Below are 26397 nucleotides of genomic sequence, written 5' to 3' on the forward strand. Positions count from 1 at the left end.
AAAAGAAAGAAAGAAGATATCAAAATTCGCATTAGCATAATTTAAAAGTATGGCCAAAGGACTATTTCCCACCCAAGGTAGGATACATTTTCAAGTTTTTCTCCTTTCAACTTTGAAAATTCTAAATATTCACCTATAAATAGTTAAAATCAACGGTAATAAAGGTAAAATCATCATTTTGTCTATAATATTAAAAATAAACTAAAATATAATCTCATTTTACCTCTCTAAATTTTAAAAACTAAAATTTTTTTTAGTCTAAATTTTAAAAAATGATAATTTTCTCTTAGAGTTTCGTTTCGAGATCTCTGACGTCATCTCCAGTGTCATTGTCGGCGACCTCTCCCTTTCAAAGCTTACCCTCTCTTCAACTGTCTCTTTTCTCCTATTTGGAAGTCCGATAAAAGTTAGAAGATTCATGGAAGATGAAAAGTTTCGTCTTTTACAGCTTCTTCGACGTCGATCAGACATCTAAATAGGTGGAGAGAGACTGTCAAATGGAGATAAAGCTTTAAAAGAAACAAACCGTCGATAATAGAGCCGAAGATGACATCGGAGATCTCGAAACGAAATCCTAAAAAAAATTGTTATTTTTTAAAATTTAGATTAAAATAAACTTTTAATTTTTAAAGTTTAGGGGGCAAAAAAAGATAAAATTTTAAAGGGTTAAGATTCTATTAATTCTAACGGTTTATGAGTGAATATTTAAAATTATTAAAAAAAAAAAAAATTGAGAATAAAACATAACTTTCCTTTGGCCGACAAGTATTGATATTGTAAAAAGAATGCCAATAAATAATCTAATCTAGAGGCTAGAGCCATCAAAATATAAATTGCTTTTAAAATAATAAATAAATAATCTTTCTTTAGAGTTACTCCAAACCTAAAAAGCCATAATTAGTCATCACATCACAAAGTTTGGTGGGTGAAGATCAAATCAAACATATTTTAAATATAAATAAACAAAATATAATAGGTGTAGAGCTGTCGGCAGGCATACGAGGTTTTAAAGTTAAACAGGTGACGTGGATACTTTCTATCCTTTCGAATCAAAGCCTTCGCTTCTGTTCCTTCCTTTTCGCCCCCTTTTTTTCCCTTATTTACGTTAATGTCCCGCATCTTTTTCGTTCACGTGTTTTAAATTTGTCTGGGACACGTGTACGTCTCACGATGCTACTTGCACTGAAGCCGATGAGATCAAAATTTATCTAAAATTTAATTTTTTATATTGTGAATTAATTAAGATGTTGTTTAAGTATAATTGTTAAAAGATAGGGTAATAAAAAATTTAAATTGTTATATTATTATTTAAAAAATATTATGAATATTTTTTAAAATTTTTATATATTATTTTATTATATAATTATTTTTTTTAAAAAATATATTAATAATATATATTATATCATAAAATATATATCGTATTATATAATATGTTTCTTATATTATATTAATTTAACATATTTTATAATATGTATTATTTTTTATTTATTATATATTATGTTATATTATATCATAAAATATGTATCATTATCTGAATATGAAAAATCATTCATATATATATATAAAAGAAAATATGAAAATTGTTTCATGATTTATTAAAAAAATAAAATAAAATTAATTGATGTTTTTCGCTTTTTCTTTCCTTTCATACTAAACCGTTGCTTGATGCCCTTTTTTGGCCTTATGAAGAAATAAAGGATATTATTCAAAATTGGCATGAAGGAAAAAAGGTGACATGACAGTGCCCACACAATTGGGCCAAAAATAAAAATAAAAGCGGACCCACATGTATGAGTTATGGCACACAGATTTGCACTAGGAAATGTGCTCCAATGAAGGTGGGTTATTTGTAGAACCAAATTCCCAAAAGAAAAGTTTCTTCTGTCTGTTGCTTTTTCTTTTTCAACATAAAAATAGTAGCTTTGAGTTAAGCAGTGACACCTGCAAGCATAGGGCTCTGTTTTGTCATCCCCCAAATGGCGAGTAGAGGCAAATTATTCAATTAAAATGGGGAATTTATCAGCACTCAGTAGCTGGATACTGTTATCAAAAGATCTTGTCTGTGTTAAAATTGTAAATCAGTAACTGTTTCAATTCAGATAATTGAACATCTGCTCTCAAAGTTAGCAAATAAAAGGAGAAACCCAGAACACAAAGATTTAGAAAAGCAAATCAAACAGAAACCAAACGGTTTCAGAGTTAACAACGAGGTTCTACCAAACAGTTGGGACAGGATTGGTATTATGTGCAGGCTTCTCCATTTTTGAGGCCAAATCAAATTTCTCAAAACAATGACATTGCCATTATATCACATATGTTTCCAAAAAAAAAAAACAAGAATATATATTAACCTAGCCTCTGGTGTGCCATGCCCAAAGACAAGAATCAAATAAAGCGTATCAAAAACAACAGATGAGTCCACATGTTCATGGTTGTATAACTCCCCTAAATATCTCATATGAGCAATGCGCCGCTGCTGCATTCCATAGTCATTCGATTCTAACCCAAGCCTAATCTCCTCCAAAACATAAAGATAAACAATCCAAATGTTATTAATTTAACAGAAACTTCAAAGACAAAACCATGCACATAGTCATGCTTAATTATTTAAGGCTTCAATGCAGAAGCTTAAAGCTGATTTTGGAGACCACTAAGCAATGATCTAGAATATACAAACTGTATTTGCAAAAAGTTTTGACAGAAAAATCATGTGCTCTAGCTGACTTAAATTCCCTAGACCAGCATCTTCAATATACACCTTCCACATACTCAACTTACAAATTCTAAAGCAAACAATATTACAAACCAACATAAACACACTACAGGAGCAACTTAACACTGAAATGTAAGTTTAGAAACAATATTTTCTTCTGTCAAAACCAATATCATTCTTTATCAGGGAATACGGAAAAAAAATAATTCGCATAATAACAAAAGCAAACCTCATCAACAACAGCTACAGTAATTCATCAGGATAGCAACTCAAACCAGCCATGAGAGAAGCAATAAGATGAATCTAACCATACTTTCCTTTATGAACCTTGTAAAAGCACTTCAAAAGGTACAACTCAGAATCACTCCATGGTAATTTGCGTAGTTGCCTCAGAACATCACATAAACAGCATCTACATTGTGAATGTAGAAACTTTAAGATTCTGACAAGGATATTCTAGAAAATCAACCTACAACAATGTTCAATCAGATTCATCATCTAAGTCTCTCATGAATTGAGATTGCCATAACAGTTGCTTATTATAGCCTACTCATATTACAAATTATTAAAAGTCACTCTTTAAGAAGTAAAAGTTTTATAACTACAAATATAAAACAAGCCAATTGCCAAAATTTAAAAAAAAAAAAAAGCAAAATGATGCCCATAAACAACACCACCAAGCGGCAAATATCAAAATATGTGTTAGAACTCATATATATATTTCCCGCAGGAAAAGAGAAAATAAAAAAGGCTGTGGCCCAAATGCAAAATCAGGAGGCTGCTACCTTAAGGCAAATCCAGCCACTAAGAATATGAAACGTGGCAGAACAGGAGAGGAAGAAGTGGCTGTGGAAAGAGCTGAAAAAGGAGAGCAGGTGCTGGAAAGAGGGGCAGGTGGAAAAAACTAAGGAAAAGTGGGGAGAGAGTGGTCCTCTCGAATATTGAGTATGTACTGTAGGGATTGAACTGGAGATTTGTGTAACTTTTTGGAAGAGTTAGTAACTGGAAGTGTAACTAATTAAGCAGTGCAGTAGATGGAAATAGTCATTGTATTGGAAAACTAATTTGTATTCATTCCTGAAAAAGTATTCAATACAATACATATTTTCATTGCCTTATGTGTTGGTGTTTGTGTTGTTATTCCTGTTCCATTGCATGTTGTGTTCTGGTTGAGATTGATATACAGGGGAGGCCGTAAGAGCAGAAGAAGCAACCAGGGAAGGCTCTGCTGCTGGCGGATTTCTCAGGTATCCATCAATATGCAAAACTCAGATCGTAACATTTTGTGATCAATATGCAGATTGTATCTTCCTATAATAAATCAATAATGAAATATCATATATGACTGTCAAACCAAATAAATTTTACAAACCTTGCCTTTCAGGATTCAAGTTGCTTTGGTGAAGAGTCATTTTTGCCTCAGTTGATTTCTTAGTTTCCTCAAAACGAGCAGCAGCTTCCTGTAACAAAAAGAAAGTAATTTTCCGAACTAAGTAATAAACATCTTTGAACAAAGATATGTACAAGAATAAAAGAATAAATTTCCTCAAATCTGATAAAGTAATTTTCTACACTGAGTCATTCACAACTTTGAACAAATATACAAACAAGAATAAAAAATAAAATTCTCCAAATCTGGTAAACTTGTTTAGGATTTTCAATCCATTGAATGACCATAATTAAATATATCAGATAAATCAAAGACCACATGATTAGCATATTCTAGCATATGGGATATATCAGTTATGCCAATCTCACCTCATCGCTTTGCTTGTCAAGCTGTTCACCTGCAACACGATATTCATCTTCGTGGTGATCCATAGTCCTATTGATATTCCCAAACAGAGACCATCATAAAAATCAGTAAAGGGATTAATTGGCAAACATGAGCACTTGAAAAAGGTTTTCTAAGACAAATAGAAAAGCAGTATAAGACTTTTCTATTTCCCCCTGATTATGATCTATTTCACATAGTATAAGAATAATACCAATTATAGGGCAGTACGTGAACACACACATCAACAATGTATTGAGCAACAGCTTCAAAAATAGAGTAGCCGGAAAACAACAAAAACCATCAGGTAAAATGCATGAGCACAATTCCACACAATAAGGCCACAAAATAACTTAAGTTGTACATAATTTAACACCATGAAGAACATCGTATTGATTAGAGAACATGGGAATGCGAGTAGTAACTTTGAGTAACATTATATCACAAGTTGCATTATTGCGAATAGAATGACAATAATTTAAAACTTTCTAAAAGCATATGACCCCCAAAGCTAGAAACTTTAGAACTAAGCAAAAATAAATATCCGCCTATTTAAAGATCCTCAGACTGAGCAACCTGTCCTCATCAGTTTTCCATTCTTTGATAATTGAAATTCCAAGCAACTACAAAACTTTTGTTTCACTACCCAATTTTTAATGTCATAATTTGTGCTTTAATCAACAAAAAAATTCATCATATAAAAGATTATGAACCAATACTCAAAAGCATTGACAGTGATACCTTTAGAATGACAGTAATGGCACCTTTTTTTTTTTTTGGCTATCATTTGTGATACAACATGTCACTAAAACGATTTCTCAAGAGAGAAAAAGAACCCCTACAATGCTCAATTTGGAGAGTACGAAAGGTGAAATTTCTAGGACTTCAGATAAATTCAGACAAGAATGATGAATTTGAACACCCAAAATTTCTCTTCCACGTGTATATAAAAATGAGGGGACTAATTCCCAGGCATCAGGTCCATTGTAAAAATGAGAGGGACTTTTATGGTATTGTGCACCTGCTTATAGACACCCAAAGTTTCAGCGCCCTCTACAACGAATTCATTTTTTAATAAAGGCCAACGGACTAATTCCCACTCAAAGACTGAAGTTTAATTCTCACCAAAAGAATGATGTTTTTTCAAATTTTTATCTGTTAATTTTGAAGGTTTTATTTACCTATTTATAAATAATTATATTTCTTAATCACAATGAATTTTATTATATTATTGCATATGTACAAGCACAGGATTAAATAGAGAAGTTACATGAAATGAATCCCTATAATTAAGCTATGATCCCACAATCACCATCCTATTTGCTCAATTACAGCCCCTTAATTTCCTCTAATTAATTGTAATCTTCTAAACTAGGAAAGTATGATTTGTACAGCTCATTACAGTATATTTCAACACTCCCCCTCAAGTTGGTGCATAAATGTCGCGCATGCCCAACTTGTCTACAAAATTTGAGAATACTCGGTTTGAGACTGCTTTGGTAAGTATATCAGCCAATTGATCTTCTGATCGAATCTCAGGCAATTCCACAATCTTTTCATCCAGCTTTTCTTTAATGAAAAATCTATCCACTTCGACATGCTTTGTACGATCATGTTGTACTGGATTATGAGCAATATCACACGCTGCTTTATTATCACAAAATAGTTGGATAGGTTGGTTAGTTGAATAACCCAAATCCTGCAAGAGGAGTCTTAACCATAACGTCTCACAAATTCCAAGTGCCATACTTCTGAATTCAGCTTCAGCACTTGAGCGAGCTACAACATTTTGTTTTTTGCTTCTCCATGTCACAAGATTACCTTCTAGAAAGGTAAAGTAACCAGATGTAGATTGCCTGTTATTGACATCACCTGCCCAATCAGCATCAGTATATGCTTTTATACTTTGATAGTCTTCATTTTTAGTAAACAATACTCCTTTCCCTGGAGCAGATTTCAAGTACCTCAGAATGCGCATAACAGCATTCATATGTTGTTCTCTAGGATTGTGCATAAACTGGCTAACAATACCCAAAGCATAAGCTAAATCTGGCCTGGTATGTGATAAGTACATCAATCTCCCTACAAGTCTTTGATATCTTCCTTTATCAACTGGTACTTGACTGGTCTCTTCACGAAGCTTTAAGCCTTCTTCTACTGGTGTATTAACTGGTTGACATACAAGCATACCAGTTTCCTGCAATAAATCTAAAGCGTATTTTCTTTGAGATAGAAATATTCCTTTATTAGATCGGGATACTTCAATCCCAAGAAAATACTTTAGAGAGCCTAGATCTTTCATTTCAAATTCTTTGGACAAGTAGTTTTGAAGAGCTTTCCTTTCTTCAGGATCATTTCCTGTAACCACCATATCATCCACATATACAATGAGTGCAGTGATTTTTCCTTGCTGCTTTTTGAGGAAAAGAGTATGATCTGAATTACTCTGATTGTAGCCAAAGGCTTTCATGGATTTTGTGAACCGTCCAAACCATGCTCTAGGAGATTGTTTTAGCCCATACAATGATTTCCTTAGCCTGCAGACCTTCTGGTTATGTTTTTCTGGTATCTTATGCCCTGGTGGGAGATCCATGTAGACTTCTTCGAATAGTTCACCATGTAGAAAAGCATTCTTCACATCAAATTGTTGTAATGGCCAATCTAAGTTTGCAGCTAAGGATAACAATACACGAATTGTGTTGATTTTAGCTACAGGGGCAAACGTTTCTGTGTAATCAATCCCATAGGTCTGAGTGTATCCCTTTGCTACCAACCTCGCTTTAAAGCGTTCAATTGTGCCATCTGCCTTGTACTTCACAGTGTAAAATCCATCGACATCCAACTGGCTTCTTTCCGAGTGGAAGATCAACTAGTTCCCATGTTTCATTCTTTTCTAGAGATTTCATTTCCTCGTTCATAGCTGTCTTCCATCTTGGGTCTGCTAAGGCTTCCTGCACACTGTTAGGAATAGATACAGTAGATAATTGATTCACAAATGACATGTTTGATTCCGACAACCGATGGTTAGACACATAATGATTCATGGGATATTTTATTTTACTAGACAATTCAGGTTCATATGTGGGTTTAGGAATACCTCTATTTTGACGTTGTGGTAACTGTCTTTTGTGTGGCTCAGGATTATCTTCAGAAAGTGATTGGTGTGGTATGTCAGATGAAGGTGTAGCCATATTTTCAAGGATCTCAATATGAGGTTGACTTGGAGGTAGCCTCACTTCTTCGGCTATACCTTGATCTAATGTCAATTCACCAATTTCTTGATTTTGTCTAGTCTGAATGTCATCATCATTGGAGTCCAATGTTGGACCACTTAGATCTAAGTTAATCACATCCATGTTCCCATTTTCATCATAATTGAGAGTCTGAATTTCCTTTCGATACTCCCCCTGACATTCAGGCTCAGAGAAATACATTGTATCTTCATGAAAGATGACATCCATTGTGACAAATAGTCGACGGGTTGGAGGATGGTAACACCGGTATCCCTTTTGATGTGTGGCATATCCAACAAAAACACATTTCACTGCTTGAGGAGTTAACTTAGTGCGTTGATGCTTGTGGAGATGTACAAACACTACACACCCAAAGACATGAGGAGGTAAATTTGGGACAGATGGGGCATCAACTATTTCATTAAGGATTTGGAATGGTGTTTTAAAATTGATAGTGCTGGAGGGTACCCGATTTATTAAATAGGCTGCAGTAGTAAGTGCTTCTCCCCAATAAGATAATGGCATATGAGCTTCAATTAATAATGCTCGGACAACTTCTAACAAGTGTTGATTTTTCCGCTCCGTAACTCCATTTTGTTGGGGTGTGTTAGGACACGTAGTGTGATGAATCATTCCTTGTGCTTCTAGATATTGTTGAAGTTTAATATTCTGGTATTCTCCACCATTGTCACTATGAAGAATCTGAATCTTTGCATTGTATTGAGTTTCAACCATTTTATGAAACTTTTGGAATATTGAGTTCACTTCAGTTTTGGATTTCATCAAGCACAGCCATGTCATCCTGGTACAATCATCAATAAATGTGACAAACCACCGTGACCCACCCAAAGTAGTGACCTTAGATGGACCCCAAACATCAGAGTGAATGAGCATAAAAGGAAGTGGACTTTTATTTAATCGTAATGGAAAAGAAACACGATGACTCTTTGCAAGTTCACACACGTCACACTTGAAAGTAGCAACATCAATTTTTGTAAATAAATTAGGAAATAATTTTTTCAAATATCCAAAAGAAGCATGTCCTAAACGGCGATGCCATAACCAGATTTCTGACTTCCTTTTATCCTCCTCATGACTACCCATTTTCAAAGCTTGTCGTAAGCTTTCGGTACTTTGTGATTCTAAGTCCAAGTAATATAGCCTTCCTTGCCTAATACCACAACCAATCGTCTTCCTGGTTTTGATGTCCTTAAACACACAAAAATCAGGCCAAAAAATTACAACACAAGATAAGGTAGTTGTTATTTGAGAAACTGACAAAAGATTATATTCTAAAGATGGAACAACTAACACAGAGTCTAAATTTAATGTATCAGTTAGACTCAAGGGCCCTTTCCCAATGACTGGGGTAGATGTTCCATTTGCAGTAGAGACAAATTTTTGATTGGAAGGATCAAGTGGTGAGACCTGTCTAGAATCAAATGTCATATGATCTGTAGCACCAGAGTCAATTATCCATGCACTATTAAAAACAGGTGTATAAATATTTAAAGCCTTACCACCATTGTCTGCAGATAATGTCAATGCTGAGGTTTGTTCAATAACATCATCTTCGATCTTTGTTTCAACAATTGCTGCAGTTGAAGACCTTTTCTGATTTTTCTTTGAGCGACTGTGATCCCACCATTCTGGATATCCCACGAGCTCAAAACAACTACTTTTGGTATGACCAGATTGATTGCAATGAGTGCATTTAAAAGAGGACTTGCCAATCCCATTATTTGTTCTACTATTTTTTGATCGAACACGATCTTGTTGACTTTGAGTAGATCGGTTCCTAGCCACCATGGCACTGGATTCAGAAGTTTCGAAATCATTTTTCAAGGTGGTACGACATACAGCTTCTCGTCGAACCAAAGAGTAACACTCATCCAGATTTGGCACTGGATCTTTGCGCAAAATTTCTCGTTGGATTTGATCAAAATCCTCATCCAATCCAGCAAGAAATATGTGAACTCTTAACCGTTCAATGGATTTACGGTAAGCTTTGACATCATCTGGATCCTTCATAATCACCTTATCACGATGGTCTAATTCTTGAAAAATTTCAGTCAACTCCCCATAATACACAGAGAGAACTCGTCCGTTTTGTCTTGCTGAGAAGGCCCTTTGATTCAAATTGAAAACTTGCAGTTCATCATTTCCATCATAGAATGCTTTTGACAAGGCATCCCAAATTTCGTAGGCAGTGTGTAAGCGTAAATAACGCCACATAATTTCTGGAGCCATAGACATTAATAACCATCTTTTTACCTTTTGATTTTCAGCATACCATTTTTCATAGCCTTCATCTCCTTCTGCAGGTGGCTTAGTCTTGCCACGAATATAAGAGATCTTGTCCCTTTCAGCAATTTGCATTTCCACTAGCTGAGACCATACATCATAATTTGTTTCTGTAAGGATTATTCCCGCATTGAATATTCCTTCAGATTGAACAACAACAGGAAATGTTTTGGATCCTGATGTTTCACTCATATTGTTTTTTTTTTTTTTAAAAATCACTCACAAAAAAAAAAATGATTAGGAAACGTGTATTGGTCTAAAACCTTGCTCTGATACCATCTTAATCACAATGAATTTTATTATATTATTGCATATGTACAAGCACAAGATTAAATAGAGAAGTTACATGAAATGAATCTCTATAATTAAGTTATGATCCCACAATCACCATCCTATTTGCTCAATTACAGCCCCTTAATTTCCTCTAATTAATTGTAATCTTCTAAACTAGGAAAGTATGATTTGTACAGCTCATTACGGTATATTTCAACAATATTTATTAATTTTAAGAGTAAAATTATTATTTTATATATAATATTAAAAATAAACTAAAATTTTATTTTTTTTCTTTTTTAAAAGCAAACAAGTAACAATTTTCTCTGTAATCAAAGTTTAAAAAAATCATTTTTCCCTCATAAGGTTTAACTTTAATATCTAACCACTTCCTCCAGTGTCATCTCTGGTGATTTCTTCTTCTCGATAGTTTTTCTTCCTAAAGTGGTCTATCTCAACATCTCTTCTCTCTTTGATAACCGTGCATTACTCATATGAAAAGATGATCATCTTTCGAAAAGAAGACAAATAATCTTTTTCTAGAAAAACAACTATTTTCCCAAACAAAAAAGAGATCTCTCATCTTCATTGGAAAAGACAAAAAACTTCGTCTTCTCAACTTGAATAACTAATTGGAGGGGGAGAGATGACAAAAGAGACACTTTCGAAGGAAGAGGAAGAATCGGGAGGGAGAAGTTGCAGGCGATGACACAAAAAATTGAAAATTAAACCCTAAAAAAAAAATTGTTATTTTTTAAAACTTGAGGGGGGGGGGGGGGGGAGGATTTAAGGAGTTAGTTTTGTTAATTTTAACTATTCATATATGGATAAATGATATTTTCATAATTAAATGATGAAAATTTGAAAAATCAATAAACTTTGGGTGGAAATTAGTGTTTTGGCCTTTAATAAACTAAAAAACTATATATATAAATAACGATATATCATTATATAATTAAATATTATTTTATTTTTAATTAAAAATTATATAATCATATAATAATATATTATTATTTATATATAAAACTATACATATTATTTACCTTAATAACTCTTCTCTTCAATAAAAAGTCAGCTTCTTTGGAATATCCACGGGACTCTTATGCGAGTTTTATAGATTTTAAGAGCATAAAGCATTTTTTAGTGGGTATATAAAATTTTATTAAAAATAAAATTAAAAAATAGATATTGGGTCAGTCCAATTTGCCCAATCTGAATGGGGTTGCTCTGGTCACATCTCGACTGGTTTTATAAGATAAGACTTGATTGGCTAAACCTTCCAATTTTCACATAAAAGTATTCTGAGTTTTGGATGTGTCCTGACTTCTCTGTCACCTCATGCTGACCTACACCAAGCATGCACACCACTTCCTTTGGATGTGAGTCTACATATATTTTCACATGCCAAGAAAATACAAATCGTAGTGCCGAAGTACAAGGAATTCACTCTGATGGATGCAGATTTTTAGTGTAAGAAGACCATTGATTGATGGCAATGGCAAAGTTCGATCCTCACAGGATGAACGTTAGTGTCATGCTTAACACATGTAAGTCGGACGAGTAGTAATGTTTCCGATGATTTAATAGTTGAGCAACATATAAAACTAGATTTTGGAAGACTCTTGGTTTAGTAAAATTTATAAAATATTAGAACTTTAAGAAAAAAAATTTGAATTTGAGTTTCTGTCACACTTATAAAATACTGATTTACCTGATCTATTGGTTACGGGTTTAACTGTCCAACTAATATAGATAAGATCTCTGATTACTAAAAAAACAAACTAGACTTTGCCATATTTTTTTTACGATTTCTTAATCGTAAAAAATAGCTGTCTGAGCCCTAATTAGTAAATACAGAAATGAAAAAAAATAGTACGCAAATTATACGGATATAATACAAGAAATAATGAAAAATATGTTTGTAATAAATACCCCTAAAATTTGCATATGGAAAAAGTACATAATATATATATATACGAGTTTTATATCACATATCATCAATAATATACTTTTAAAAATACGATAATATCATAATAATTTTAGTACATTTTATAAATATCTTATTGAAAATTAATATAACAATTGAAATATAAAATATTTAATTAACTATTAAATCTAATATAAAATAATACATAATCAAAATTTTTTGTACAATAAATAATTTATCAATCAATTAGGAAAAATAAACAAATTAATTAATTTATATTTCAAACTTTATATCAGAGTGAATCTTTATATAACCATAAGAGAGAAAAGTGTAAAATTATGGTTAAAAATTAAGAAAGAAATATTGTTGGATTTTTTAGAATGACAGTGGCAATTTTATAAATAATTGAAAATAAAAGAGGCACTTTTGTACTTTAAATTTATCCAAAATTTTAAAAATATAGCAAACATAAAATATGATTTATAATTCCCATTTAATACGAGAAGGATGTAAAGTAAACATTTAATATATTTTAGGTTTAAAAATTCTTTTAAACTTATTTAATATATAAATAATATAAAAATATGAATAATACGCCTATTTATTTGCTGGGATATAGGAATGGATTATTTAATGTCATTTAGGAGGTGTTTAGTTTGGTAATATTTTATTATCAAAATAGAAAATTACCTTGAAGATAAATTACTTAGAAGATTATTAGGTATAAATTATTAATATATTTGATAAAATTTGATAAATATAAATAATTATTGTGTGCAATTAAAGATAATAAAATAATATTAATAAATTATTTTACTTAAATGCCTTTGAATTAATTATTTTTAAGTATTTTTTATATTATTTTTTATATTAATTAAAAATAAATTTATTTTTCTCAAAAAATTAATAAATAATAATATAATTATAATAAAATCACGATTATCTTTATAATCTTTCAATAACTAAGATGAAAGTGGTAATTAGATTATCACTTATATTACTTATCACATTAACATTGATAATAATATTTTATTATTAACAAATTAAATAATATAATATAAATTAATAAAATAACCTTTAAATATTTGAGCCAAACATCCCCTTCAGTCAACGGGAGAAATTTTATATCATCTTCTTAGACTTTAACGTGTTCACACTCTCTAGAGGTTTATGACTAATAAGGAATTTTTTTTTTATAAATAGACCCGCCAGTCTCTGGCAGTCGCTTGTTCCAGTTCAGGCTTCTTCTTGTTCTTCTTGTTTTCAGCGACTGAGAAACTGAAAGTTTCCATTTTCTTCTAGCTCATCTTTTCTTTTCTTTTTTTTCTTGATTCATAACAATGGAAAATAGAGGCAACAATACAACCAAAGAAACTGGAATTCCTCAAAAGAGAGGTAAAGTTAGAGAAAGGATATTCTCAGAGATCGCAGAGAAAGTGAAAGCTGCATTTACTTTGGCTGGACTGCTAAAAAAGAATGGTGAAGCTGGAAGCTCCTCTACAACACCACCACCACCACCACCACCACCTCAAAGAAATTACCCTTCAGATGAGCATTCAGATTCTTAAACCAGATTTCTGTATTATTTATGTATTATTTTATGAAGCCTTGCAGTGATTTTCGTTTTCCTTTCATTAGTTATTTTGATAAAGAAGGGAAGAACTGAGTGTGTATGTGAAAATCAGCTCTGGAAGTCATGCTTTTATATCTCAGTTTCAGCATTTGTAGATGTTTCTAAATTGTTATTTCACTTTGGGTTCTGTAAACCATGAATTTGGCTGGTGGGCTCCTAATGTTTTTCTCTATGAAATATTATTCTTTCCTTGTCATTTCCTGCAATATGGGGTCCTGAAAGACATGCTGCAACAGCACATCTCTTCCATTCCAGAACTATTGGGTCTGGTACATCTACGATGGGATGACCTGACACACGTCCAATGTTTATACATATTTACAACACTACCCATGGTAGTTACAGAAATTACTTAACTACCCTTAACAGTTACTTTGAGTTGAAAGTGGTTATTTTTTTTTATATTAATCCCAAAAACTACCGTAAACTAACTGCTCCCATAATATTCTTCATACGCAAATACAGAACTCTTTGCCTCTCCTCTTTCTCTGTGCTCTCTGTTGCTATAGAAGGAAAATCAGAAACATTATTCACAACAGGAAAGACAAACATGTGTTGTGGAATCATTTGAAGGCATGGATTTCATCAATTGGCACCATCATCGAATTATCAACTGGGTAAATCCAATTTTTATCCTATATTTAAAATGCTAACAATGACAATGGGGATCATTGCAGAGAAGAAACATGATAGATATATAAATATAAAATAATGTTATATGTATATATTTTTTAATACATAATTATAAACAGATAATGTGTCATTATATGATTGAATGTTACTTTTTCTTTAATTCAACATCACTCAATCATAAGATAACAAATTATTTGTATACTTAAAAGTATGTAGACGTAATTTTATTAATAAAGATATATCAGCAGTACTATATAGCTGTTCATGCATTCCATAAAAAATGGGGATCAAATAAGTGACAAACAAGCCCACCATCATTTTCGCTATGAAATTTAATCAGTCAGAAGGCGTGGGCACAGGCAAACCAGCATTATCTTGCCAACTACAGTAATATCAGCAAATTATTTTTGAAATTTTATTGATGTATACGCATACAAAATGCTATTGATCTATGGCACCTTCTATATAAGGTGTATCAGAGAGAAAATCAAAGATATGCCAATTGGGACAGGATTGGTGTATGTGTAGGCTTCTCCATTTTTGTGGCCAATCAATTTTATCAAAACGATGACATTGCCAATATATCACATATGTTTCAAAAACAAAAGCAAGATTATATATCATCCTTACCTCTGGTGTGCCATGACCAAGCAGATGAGTCCACATGTTCATAGTTGTGTAACTGCCCTAAAAATCTCATATGAGCAATGCGCCTCTGCTGCATTGCATAGTCAGTCAATTCTAACCCATTTAACAGAAACTTCAAAGACAAAATCAAGCACATAGTCATAATTATTTATGGCTTCAATGAACAAGCTTAAAGCTGATTTTAGAGACTACTGAGCAGTGATCTAGAATATACAAACTGTATTTACAAAAAGTTATGACAAAAATCATGTGCTCTTGCTGACAGAAATTCCTTAGACCTGCTTCTTCAATATACATCTTTCACATGCTCAACTTACAGATTCTAAAGCAAACAATATTACAAACTAATTTAAACAAACTGCAGGATCAAGTTAATGCTGAAACAAAGATCAGGAATATAAGTTAAAAAACAATATTTTCTTCTATCAAAACCTTGACTCAGAGGTCAACAAAATTGATGAAGCGTTAAAACTTCTAAAAAGAAGGTCTCAGTTCAAGCCTTTGAGATATTTATGAAATCCTGACTTACTCGATACAATAATTATATATTCAGTCACTGTGTTTAAGGTTTACCTGAAGCAGTGAGATAGAGAGCATCAAGAATGGTTGGACACTAAGCATGGGCAATAATAAACTTGAAGATAAAGTAAAGAGGCTGTAGGAATTTTGCCAAATATTACAAGTTGCATAATAAGACAGCACAAATGCGCAAGTATGGCTTAGAGGTCTATTTACTTCAGGCAACTAAAAAACAAGGCCAACTGGTGCAATTTTGAACTTGCACAATTCTCCAATGAACCTAATATTTCTGATATTTGTTTCAATGTTCATTTGATCCTGCAATGGTAACTTATATTTAAGACCAGAATGTCATATGATTGCAAAAGAATATCAATAAACAGTCCATCACAAAGAGCACATAGGCAAAAGAATATGATATGGGTTTTGTAGTCCAAAAAGTGTCTTGACAGCTTAAGGAGCTTATAAGTTATTTAATTAGTTGCATCTTAGCATCCCAAGTGATGTAGGATACATGCACATGCCTAACATATCTCATGTATTTTGTTGATGTATGATTCATTTAAGGATCTCACATAAAACTTAATTCTACCATCAAATTAAAATTGTTCAGTTTGATGATGGAACAAAATTCATCTCCATGCACTTTATTTTATGTCTTTAATTCGACTCGGACTTTTTAAGTATGGATCAAATTGTAGAAAGAAGTTAATCAATCTCCTATTGAAATAGTAGTATAATATTAAGATGTTGTTTCAATGCAAAATTTTGCAAAAAAAAATTATCTAAAATTTTTTGTGGATCTTCATTGCTTCAAGTTCAATCTACCAAAGAAAGAAGCCTCTATGAGATTCAAGTTGAAAACTTCTCAAATGAAAAATCCTCTAAGGCTGAAAGTTCTCAAGATAATTTAAGAATTACATGATGCTTCTTTCATTGTTCAATTCATGCAAAATTCAATAAGTTGAAGAAAGAAAGTAAAGCTTTAAAAGACAGAATTAAAATTGATGCAACATGTAAAGAAATAAGTGTCAAAGCATGAATTTGAAGATCAAAAACAAATTGAAGATGGAGTACCAAAGATTTTGAAGATAAAAATTGAAGAATTAATTGAGGTTTACAAATTAAGAAAGAGTATTGGAAAAATTAAGACAGGGCCATTCCACTTGCCTTCTTTGACTCGTAGAGTTGTTTGAATTGAATGTGAAATGAACTTGAAAGCTATATCTTTGACTCTCCTAACTTTTCTCCCAAAGACAATTCAAATTTGACTTGGTGGAGGAACAAAATTGAATGCAATTGCATACTATTAATAGCATGTGGGTTTCTGAAGTAAATCCTAGGCCTATTCACTCAGCAATGTGAGTGACCACTGCAAGAAGGTGAAACCTCATTGTAAGTTACCCAAGCCCAGTGTCTGAGTAAGTTTACTCTTAAAATGTCGTTGAAAGATGTTTAAATTTTTACTTACATGATTGAAATCTCACTATTTTGCCACTCAAGCTATTCTCAAAGCCTTGTTCATTCATTGTTCAACATTGAAAATTGGTTTATCTTCATCCCTTAAATGATGTTGACTGTTCAATCCAATAGCAGATGGTGGCCTAAAAGATGATTGGAGAAAATTGCCTTTTGGAAGGGACCATGGGAAGAGGAGAGTTTTGACTCTTTTCGAAAGACTTTCTTCACCAAACATCACCATATCCATGTACATGTCTTTCCAACTGTTAATTTTCTACCCTAGCAGCTGACTAGAACTTTGATGGCTCATAAAACACTAAACCCAACTAAAATTTGTGTAGCTAATTGTGGAAAATTATGCCCTACGTCCTTGTATTTGTCCAGGTGCTTCATATGCTAATTAACTTGATAATCATTTTTATATATATATATATATACACACACAGACACTTAAGCTTTCTTGCTACTGTACATCATTGATGTATTGTATTTGTACAAGTCTATGGAATGCTATAGAGTTCATTCTCATAAAATTTAATATATATATATATATATATATATATATATATATATATATATTAAAAAAACAACTGTCTGAGGATGCACTAATTGATGTCACCTTAAGTCAACATTTGATATTTTTTATCATCTTATTAGAAATTAGGATGAGTTCAGTGTTCATACTCTGTCAAAGCTTTTGACTAATAAGGAATTTTTTTTTATAAATAAACCCCACCTGTCTCTGGCAGTCACACATTCCAGTTCAGTTTTCTTCTAGTTTTCACTGACTGAGAAACTGAAAATTTCCATTCTTTCTCTTCATTTATCAGAAACAGAGCAACTCTGTTTCTAAACAAAGCCTTTTGGGTCTAGCTCATCCTCTCTTTTTTTTATTCAAAACAATGGAAAATAAAGGCAACAATACACCCAGAGGAACTAGAATTCCTCCAAAGAGAGGTAAAATTAAAGAAAGGATATTCTCAGAGATCGCAGAGAAAGTAAAAGTTGCAGTTACTGTGGCTGGACTGCTAAAAAAGAATGGTGAAGGTGGAAGCTCTTCTTCAACAACACCACCACCTCAAAGTAATTACACTTCAGACGGGCATTCAGATTCTTAAACCAGATTTCTTTTTCTGGAATTATGTAGTTAATTTACAAAGCCTAGTAGTGTTTTTTTCTTTCCACTATCATTTGTTATTTGAATAAAGGGAAGCACTTTATGTGTGATAATTAGCCTTGGAAGTCATGTTTTTGCACCTCAGTTTTGGCATTCGCAGGCGTTCCTAAGAAGTTGTAGTTCTTGTTTCACTTTGGGTTCTGTAATTAATGAATTTGGCCGGTGGGGGGCTCCCTATTGTTTTCCTCTCTGAAATATTAATCTTTCATTGTCAATTCTTGCAAGATGGGGTCCTGAAATCTTACATCTCTTCCATTCCATAACAATGGGGATCATCGCAGAAAGTAGACATGATGGATACATAAATATAAAGGGGGATCATCGCAGTACTATATAGCTGTTCCTGTGGTCCATAAAAATGGGGATCAAATAAGTAACAAACAAGCCGACCATCATTTTCGCTATGAAATTTCTTCGGTCAGAAGGTGTAGGCACACGCACTGTGGCATTATCTTGCCAACTACACTAATATCTGCAACTTATTTTCGAAATTTTACTGATGTATACGCATAACTCAAAATGCCCACACTGAATAACAATGGATGATCATCAAGCATCAAAACCAAAATAAAGAAAAAAAAACTAGCTGCCATCTCAACAATCCAATGTCGATTGAAAAAAAAAAAATAGTGCACATGATGAACATTGTCTGGATCAAAACATGGATTATTCTCACTAATGATGGTTGATTTAACAGCCGAATACATAAACTCTTGTCCCCTCATTAGATCATGGTGGATTGCCACAAATGAGCCTCTCTCACTTTGTCCATTTAAGATAAAGCTTTGATACCTGGCTCACGAATTTGAATAGATGTTCTTGACAAACTTGCTTCGAGTTCATTTAACTCATCCAGGTCTAGCTCGTCATCGTCATCGTCATCGTCATCAGGAAGGATCTCTTCAGAATTGGCCACTTCATTAGAGGAAGTGCTTGGTCCTGCTGATCCATCCTTAACCTATAATCACACAAAAGGAGAATATAAATATAAATCAGCAGTACCATATAGCAGTTCCTGTGTTCCATAATGGGGATCAAAAAAGGGGTCTGGAAAGTTCACTATCAAAAAATTATGAACTGATACAAGTTCCGAACCATCACAAAAACATACAATTTTAAAATGACCAAACCAAATTACCTTATTTTCAGTACTCTCAGGCTCTTGTTCTCTCTGGTATTTTTCATAGGCCTCAGCATCATCCACAAACAAGCTTGAATCCGAGAGAAACAACTCGCGACCACTGAAATGAAGGGAAAATCAATTTACAAAATTCTATATGGAAAAATTTTGATGCAAGTGAGCAATCCAGTGAAAAATACCTCATCCTATCATTCTTAGCTCTGTCTGCTCGTTCTGCAGCCAAGCCTGCTTCTCTTTCTTCCATCTTTTTCTTCTTCCATTGCATAAATAGCTCAGGAGTCATTGGGGTTGATACTGTTAATTTTGCACGCTGAAGAAAATAGAATATGAAGCTTAGTCAGAAATGAAGAGCAAATATAGAAGAAACAAAAAAAAAAAAAAAATGCAAAATAAAAGTTAATCTGTTTTAACTGAAATTTCAAAGAATAGAAACAAAGAAGACAACCTGATTTTCAATCTCGTCTTCAACAGCAATCTTCTCAGTCTCTTCATCTAGAAGTGCCTTCATCTGAGATTTTAAGACATATCCAGGAGGAAGAGCATGTCTATAATGACAGTCCTTGCCACCATTTGGGCATACCCAGAACCAACCATACTGCTTCTTTTCCACTGCTTCCAAGAAGTATTTGCAAACCTACATTAACAACAAAACAACCAATTATCCAAAATCATGCTTTTTTCCAAAAGAAAAATATATTTCCACTCCAACACTCCATTTCCAACAAATAATCAATCTACAACCCATGGACATTTGCTCATGCCTTTACAGATGATGATATTCCTCTCATAGAACGAAGCAAATTGTTGTCAATTGAAAAGAAAACAAAGACAAGTTCTCTTCTTTCCCCACCAAATCATGCAGAGCACATGTTTGCAAAAAGTGATCAGAAAAGGAGCAGAACCACAGCAAATACAGCTTAATAGATGCTTCCATGGAGCCTATAGAGTGTTCAGGTAGGAAACAGAAGAAAGGATTGATCAAGGGGAAGAAAGAGGGAGGACAGTGACCTCATAGTTTTATTTTACAGCTTCACAATTTATACTATTATTTTGCAACTCATTCCCGCGTCTTTCCTTTCCTCTACTCGTGTGAAGAGATAGAGAGACCACTTCACCACCCACACGTATGAAGATAAACAAATCTTGCCCTAAATCAGTACCTGCAATAGCTACATCTGCAGCTGATTTGGCATACTACCACCTCAATCCTTAAGCTAAAAGATTATTGTGTGCATCAGAATTGCAACAAAATTTAGAAGCATAAAATACAATAGAAAAGCTTGACTATTTATGGAGAGAGAATTCCAAACCTAAAACATATAGCAACTTAAATCACAATAAACATCAAACAAGAAGAAAAGATAAAGAATTACGGAACTACATACAATCTCAGTTGGTTTATTCTGGTTATACTCTTTCTTCTTTGACTCAACAACCTTCTCCAGTGTCTCTTGATCCCAATCCTCCATTGTTTCTTCTTAACAAAATAAATCCCCAGAAAAAAAGTCAATTCTTTTCCTCAAAAAGAAATGGTAATAATACATAAGAGCCAAAATAATACAGATCATAAGTTAATATATGTCCATTACCTTCATCACGCTTATCGCTGTATATATCAATCTTCTCACCCTTCCTTTGAACATTCAGATCATGTGAGAACTTGCATTTGAAACCCTTTTGACATTGTCCCACCTTGAAAAACTCACATAATATTGACTTGGGATCCACACCTATAAAAATTTCACTAAACAAAGTGATACACGTTCTAACTGATACATGCAACAAGACTTGAAAAGTGAAAGAAAATAACTGTAATATTGTAAACAATACATACCAACTGGTACTTTTGGCTGACTAACAGCAATCTTGAACAAATCATTCAGCTCTTTTTCTCGTAATTTCTCTTCCTCTTTCTTTTTCTGTTTATCAAATAAACCGGCATTGGTTATGCAATTAAAAAAAAGTTGATCAAATTTTCCTTTTACAGTCTCAAAAGGGTCCTCATCAGTTATCAGTCTAATTTAGCTTTTACTAACTCATTTGCGTGTATATTCTTGTGAGCAATAAAACAATACTGAAACAGTTGCACGAGCCAAACACTGCTAAAACTATATTAAGCTACCTAATGAGCTAAAATTTAATAAAGTTAGCTAAAAAATAGAATTCTGATGACTACATAATATCCATTAAACTAACAGAAGCAAATATAAAGAAGGCTAAGTAAGCCGACCTTGGCGGCGATTTTGCTGGTGTCGGGTTTGGGCTGAACTGATTGTTGGAGATTCTGAACGTATTTCTGCACATTTTTGCTCTTGTTCTTGTTCTTCAAACCGAAAGTTTTGTCTTCGACGATCTTTTGCTTCTTCGCTAAATCGACTTTCGATTGCTTCGGTGGCATGTTTAACCCGATTCAAAAACGAATCAGCAAATTCAAAAATTAATGAATAATAAGAAAACCTAAATTGACAGCTTAACCAAGGAAGTACGAAAGTGATATGAGCAAGGGCTTCAGATTCGGCCGGCGAGATTGGTTCGCGGAAGAAGGGTTATGGGTTTTGCTTTGTTTCATCTAAAAGGCGAACTCATATGTTCCCCTATATATGACTTGTCGTTGATAATGAAAAGTATAAACGGCGTGTCGTTCGTAAGTTAGAGGAGAATGTGACCTGTTGCTTCCTGTAAGAACACACATTGTATCAAATAGAGGGATGACAACAGGGAGGGCAGAGAGGGGATCTCAATCCCCGTAGGGATATCAATCCCCATCCCCGGTTAGTCCTTGCTATTAGAATGAAAATAATTTTCCGTCCCTTTTTTACAAAGAAAAATCCTCTCTCTATTCCCGTGAGAAAAAAATCTTTTTTTATATTTTTTAAACATAATATAAATATATTAAATAATAAAATTAAGTAAAATTAAAATTAATTTACTATTCTAAATATCACAAATATAATCTATTAACTATTTTAATATGAGCAACAAAAACCTAAATAAATTTGAAAAATATAAATAATTTAAAATTATAAAAATATATTAGTATTTTAAATAAATATATTAATATAAAGGGACGGAGAGGGCACATATGTATCGCTATCCCTGACCCATCCCCGATTGAGAGATTTTTTTTATCCCCTTCTTTGTTTCTATTAGGGAATCCCTCTCTATTGGAGTCGAAGAATATCAGGACCCCTAAAATTGGGTCAAAATTTTCATCTCTAATCAAATATCAATATCATTCAGGTGGGTCGGTAATGGGCCCTAATAAATTAGGTAGGTTTGTTAAAGCTCCGGTCCAAATATTTTTCATTTGGATTCGAATTTTTAATCATGATAGTCGAATCATATATTAAAAACTTAATTTTTATATCGTATATGAGTATTACATTATATCGTATAATACAATTTTTAAAAAATAAAATAATAAAAAATTATAACTAATATATCATCAATTTAAAAAATATCATAAATATCTTTAAAATTTCAAAATTTATTATATATACTTTAATTTAATATATTTTATAATATATATTATTCTTTTATATTTTATCACAGGATGCCAACAGATCGATCAGGGCTTCAATCAGCTTCCCAGTAAATTAAGAATTGAAAGGAGAACCAGATCCAGACAACACCCTTTAAAATTTTGTTAATTTATAATTATAATATGGTTTTAAAAAATAAAATAATTAGAATAAAAGAATATTTTTACTTTTTAAAATCATTATTTCATTAACAAAAATTAATTTTAAGTAAAAATAGAGTTATCTATACTTAATTTAAGCTAGAAAAATGTTATTTATTAGATGGGAAAATCTAATTTTCTCTTCTTGTAAAAATGCAAGATTTTGGGGTTGATTTAGGAGCAATATCGGAAATCCAAAGGGAACTTGTGAATAATAATTTTTTCTGGGGTATTTGGATATAAACCAAAATGAATTGTAAGATATTCTCATTCATGTTTCAGAGCCACGGCCTCCATCCTCTACACGACCAGAGAGAGAAATCAGAGATATGAGATTTCGCAAAACAGTTTACAGTATTTCTCAGATAAAAAACGCAACTCCATTCTTGTTTCAATCAACTCAACCTTCTCGTTCCTTGTCTCTGCTTCAGTCAAAATCGAAGCCGCAAAAACAGTGCGTTTCATCTTTCATGTTTCTCATCATTCAAATTTCAAACCTTTTAATCTTTAAATTTCATAGTTAAAATGATGAAACTGCAGGAGCTCTTTTGGAATCGCATTTGACATCGATGGAGTTGTGCTTCGTGGCTCTGTTCCAATTGGAGGCTCGCCTCAAGCTTTGAAAAGATTGTACGGTCATTCTGGTACTTTATTGAAACACAAAAGTACAAATACAATTGCACTTGTTTTAGTGGAAAAATCTGTATTTATTTATTTATTTTGTAGGTTCTTTGAAGGTTCCATTTTTGTTCTTGACAAATGGTGAGAAATTTCAATGATTGAATTTTTTGTTCAGTGGAACAAGGAATTGTTGAATTTATTATAATATAATATCGTCAGGAGGTGGCATACCAGAATCCAGACGAGCTGTAGAGTTAAGTCAACTTCTGGGTGTCAACATTTTAACTTGGCAGGTGCTGTTTTGATATGACATGGATGCGGGAATATATTTCTCTATTTTTCTTTGATTGATTAACTTCTGGAAGTCTTTGATGTCTTGCTGCAGGTTGTACAGGGTCACTCACCTTTTAAAAACTTGTTGAAAAGGTATAATAAAATTTTGTTTTTGAATTGTGTGTATGTATATTTCAATTTGATGTGTGGATATCCATATTGCTTGTACATACATGTATGATTGTATTAGCTACAGAATTGTATGATTTATGGATAATTTTGCTTCAGATTTGAGAATGAACTTATTGTCGCCACTGGTAAAGGAGAACCTGCTATTGTGATGTCTGAGTATGGTTTCAAGTAAGCTTCGTGTTCATGTCTATTCTGGGTATTGCCTGATATTTATGGCTTTGATTTTACCATTTTATGCAACTAAAAGTTCAGTTTGGTTGACAGAAAAGTGCTCTCTGTTGATGAGTATGCATCATTCTTTGAGAACATTGATCCAGTATCTCAATACAAGATGTGGACAACCAAACGGGCAGCTAATAGGAATAGCCACTCAACAAGAGGATATAATGTTTCCTCTGAAAGAGTTAAGGCAACTTTTGTTGTTAGTGATCCTGTAGACTGGGGCAGAGACATTCAGGTATTACCTCATTCTGTAATGGATCTGTGGACTGTTAGCTCTTTGTGCATCACTGTATTCCATTTAGAAGCTTCATCTGAAAATTATTTCTTGTTTAATTTGTTCTTTGTATCAGGTAGTTTATTCTCATCATTATTTAGATGTCCTTCATTTTGATTATTGGCATTAGGTTCTCTGTGACATCTTAAGATCTGGTGGCCTTCCTGGACAGGCAAATGGACATCAGCCACCTTTGTTCTTTGCCGCTGACGATCTTGAGTACCAGGTTAGGTGAAGTTTCTTAATTTGATTTAATAAGATTTTTAGTTTGATATCAGTGATATTCTTGGGAGCTTTTATCAATCTTCTATGAATTCTACCAAAATAGGATTTGAACTTGGTAGTGTATGATCTAATGAAAATATCTAATACAGGCGGCATTCCCCTCTCAACGACTTGGAATGGGTGCTTTCAGAATTGCACTGGAAAACGTCTTTAACAGGTAGCTTAGTATTATTATTATTATCCTATTAATACATAATGAAATCGTAATGCATTTTCACAAATCAAATTTTCACGTTTGACAATAATTTGCAGAATTCACCATAGTCCACTAGAGTATGTGACTTTTGGGAAGCCAAATCCTTTTGTATTTGAGAATGCTGAAGCCATTTTAGGCCAGTTTCTGCCATCAAATGTTGCTTATGATGGATCTTATCCTTTCAAAACCCTTTACATGATCGGTGACAACCCCTCTGTAGACATCAAAGGTGCAAGACAGGTTGGTACAACTACTAGTTTTCCTATAGTTGTGTGCATTGAATTTGCTCATCCTTATCATCATGCAAAATCACTTGCTCTGATAATAAATTAAAAGTTATTCCTGCATAAAAATCAGGCCTGATTGCATTCCAATTTTCAGGCTGGACGTCCATGGTTTTCTATCTTGACAAGAACAGGAGTTTTCAAGGAAAGCTGTAACAATGCAGAGTTTCCGGCAGATTTGGCAAGTGCAATGACTAATTGCATACATATTCTCCATGAGAAGTTCAGGTACTTTCCTTTTATCTTACATTGAGCGTTTTCGCTGTGCAGGTTGTTGACACAGTTGAAGAGGCAGTAGATTATATCCTGAAACGGGAGTTTTTTTCTCAGTAGTTCAACAGCTTTGCTGAACACCCCATTTTCTTATTTTTTTAAACCCAATTGAGCTCTATTGATTATTTTGTATAAATTCAGTGCCAAAGGAAACCAACATATAGTGTTGTGGCACTACAGAAGTGTTGCTTTGTAGGAAATTTTGCAGCGTCTCTTCGAAAGGCTTACCACCTAATGGGTTCAATCAACCCATTTTGACAACATTTATACAAAAACTATGCATGATCCACACTTTTTCTCCCCCATTTTCTCGGTAACCAAACAAAGAGTAATGCAAACAAAATTTGAACTTTGAATGCCGACCAAAGCTTCCGCAAATACAAAACCCACAAAATAATAAATAAATAAAATGCCTGGTTGAAAACTCTTTGATCTAAATCCAAAACACCCGAAAAAGAAATTTAAGAGAAAAAGCAAATTGAAATTTGAAAAAATGCGCAAATGATAGAGAGCTCATAACAAAGCAATTGTGTTTTTCTATTGGTAAGTAATTTTTGTAAGATTTCATAAATGTAATAAAAGTTTGAATTTAAATTTTTTACCTAAAATTTTTAACGCTCCCAGATATTTTTTACAAAGCAATTGTTTTACTTATTATA

The 26397-nt window shown here is 32.9% G+C and overlaps 2 protein-coding genes and 1 long non-coding RNA gene across 5 annotated transcripts; 1 reads left to right on the plus strand and 2 right to left on the minus strand.

Annotated features, from left to right (window-relative positions):
- Positions 1–2236: 2236 nt before the first annotated feature.
- LOC123227070 lies at positions 2237–4933 on the minus strand. Its single transcript, XR_006504435.1, has 4 exons — positions 4702–4933; positions 4472–4538; positions 4086–4173; positions 2237–3125 (listed from the first exon to the last, which is right to left on the minus strand). It is a non-coding gene; the product is annotated as an uncharacterized LOC123227070 (long non-coding RNA).
- A 13930-nt stretch (positions 4934–18863) lies between these two features.
- LOC123228440 (zinc finger CCCH domain-containing protein 11-like) lies at positions 18864–22057 on the minus strand. 2 transcript variants are annotated; one of them, XM_044653876.1, is made up of 8 exons: positions 21667–22057; positions 21271–21355; positions 21026–21166; positions 20822–20910; positions 19882–20070; positions 19616–19746; positions 19434–19536; positions 18864–19253 (listed from the first exon to the last, which is right to left on the minus strand). In XM_044653876.1, the coding sequence occupies exons 1-8, from the start codon at positions 21832–21834 to the stop codon at positions 19068–19070; spliced, it is 1092 nt and encodes a 363-aa protein (XP_044509811.1). In that variant the 5' UTR covers positions 21835–22057; the 3' UTR covers positions 18864–19067. The 2 variants fall into 2 exon arrangements, with proteins under 2 accessions (XP_044509811.1, XP_044509810.1); XM_044653875.1 differs by having other exon boundaries at positions 20822–20913; positions 21667–22047.
- A 1327-nt stretch (positions 22058–23384) lies between these two features.
- On the plus strand, positions 23385–26029 carry LOC123228023 (uncharacterized protein YKR070W-like). 2 transcript variants are annotated; one of them, XM_044653210.1, is made up of 12 exons: positions 23385–23572; positions 23659–23762; positions 23845–23880; positions 23959–24032; positions 24125–24165; positions 24301–24372; positions 24469–24661; positions 24831–24926; positions 25075–25142; positions 25238–25421; positions 25563–25646; positions 25736–26029. In XM_044653210.1, the coding sequence occupies exons 1-12, from the start codon at positions 23448–23450 to the stop codon at positions 25796–25798; spliced, it is 1140 nt and encodes a 379-aa protein (XP_044509145.1). In that variant the 5' UTR covers positions 23385–23447; the 3' UTR covers positions 25799–26029. The 2 variants fall into 2 exon arrangements, with proteins under 2 accessions (XP_044509145.1, XP_044509144.1); XM_044653209.1 differs by having other exon boundaries at positions 25563–26029.
- Positions 26030–26397: the final 368 nt, after the last annotated feature.

This window comes from Mangifera indica, chromosome 10, assembly GCF_011075055.1.
Source record: "Mangifera indica cultivar Alphonso chromosome 10, CATAS_Mindica_2.1, whole genome shotgun sequence".
Lineage (NCBI taxonomy): Eukaryota > Viridiplantae > Streptophyta > Magnoliopsida > Sapindales > Anacardiaceae > Mangifera > Mangifera indica.

Excerpts from the sequence above, each read along its gene's own strand:
- LOC123228440 (XM_044653875.1), bottom strand. The coding sequence starts at position 21,834 with ATGCCACCGAAGCAATCGAAAGTCGATTTAGCGAAGAAGCAAAAGATC. Across the intron at positions 20,071-20,821 it reads AGAATAAACCAACTGAGATT|GTTTGCAAATACTTCTTGGA; the intron begins GTATGTAGTTCC and ends TTGTTAATGTAG. Across the intron at positions 19,254-19,433 it reads CTGAGAGTACTGAAAATAAG|GTTAAGGATGGATCAGCAGG; the intron begins GTAATTTGGTTT and ends GTGTGATTATAG.
- LOC123228023 (XM_044653209.1), top strand. The coding sequence starts at position 23,448 with ATGAGATTTCGCAAAACAGTTTACAGTATTTCTCAGATAAAAAACGCA. Across the intron at positions 23,573-23,658 it reads AAATCGAAGCCGCAAAAACA|GAGCTCTTTTGGAATCGCAT; the intron begins GTGCGTTTCATC and ends ATGAAACTGCAG. Across the intron at positions 24,373-24,468 it reads ATGTCTGAGTATGGTTTCAA|AAAAGTGCTCTCTGTTGATG; the intron begins GTAAGCTTCGTG and ends TTTGGTTGACAG.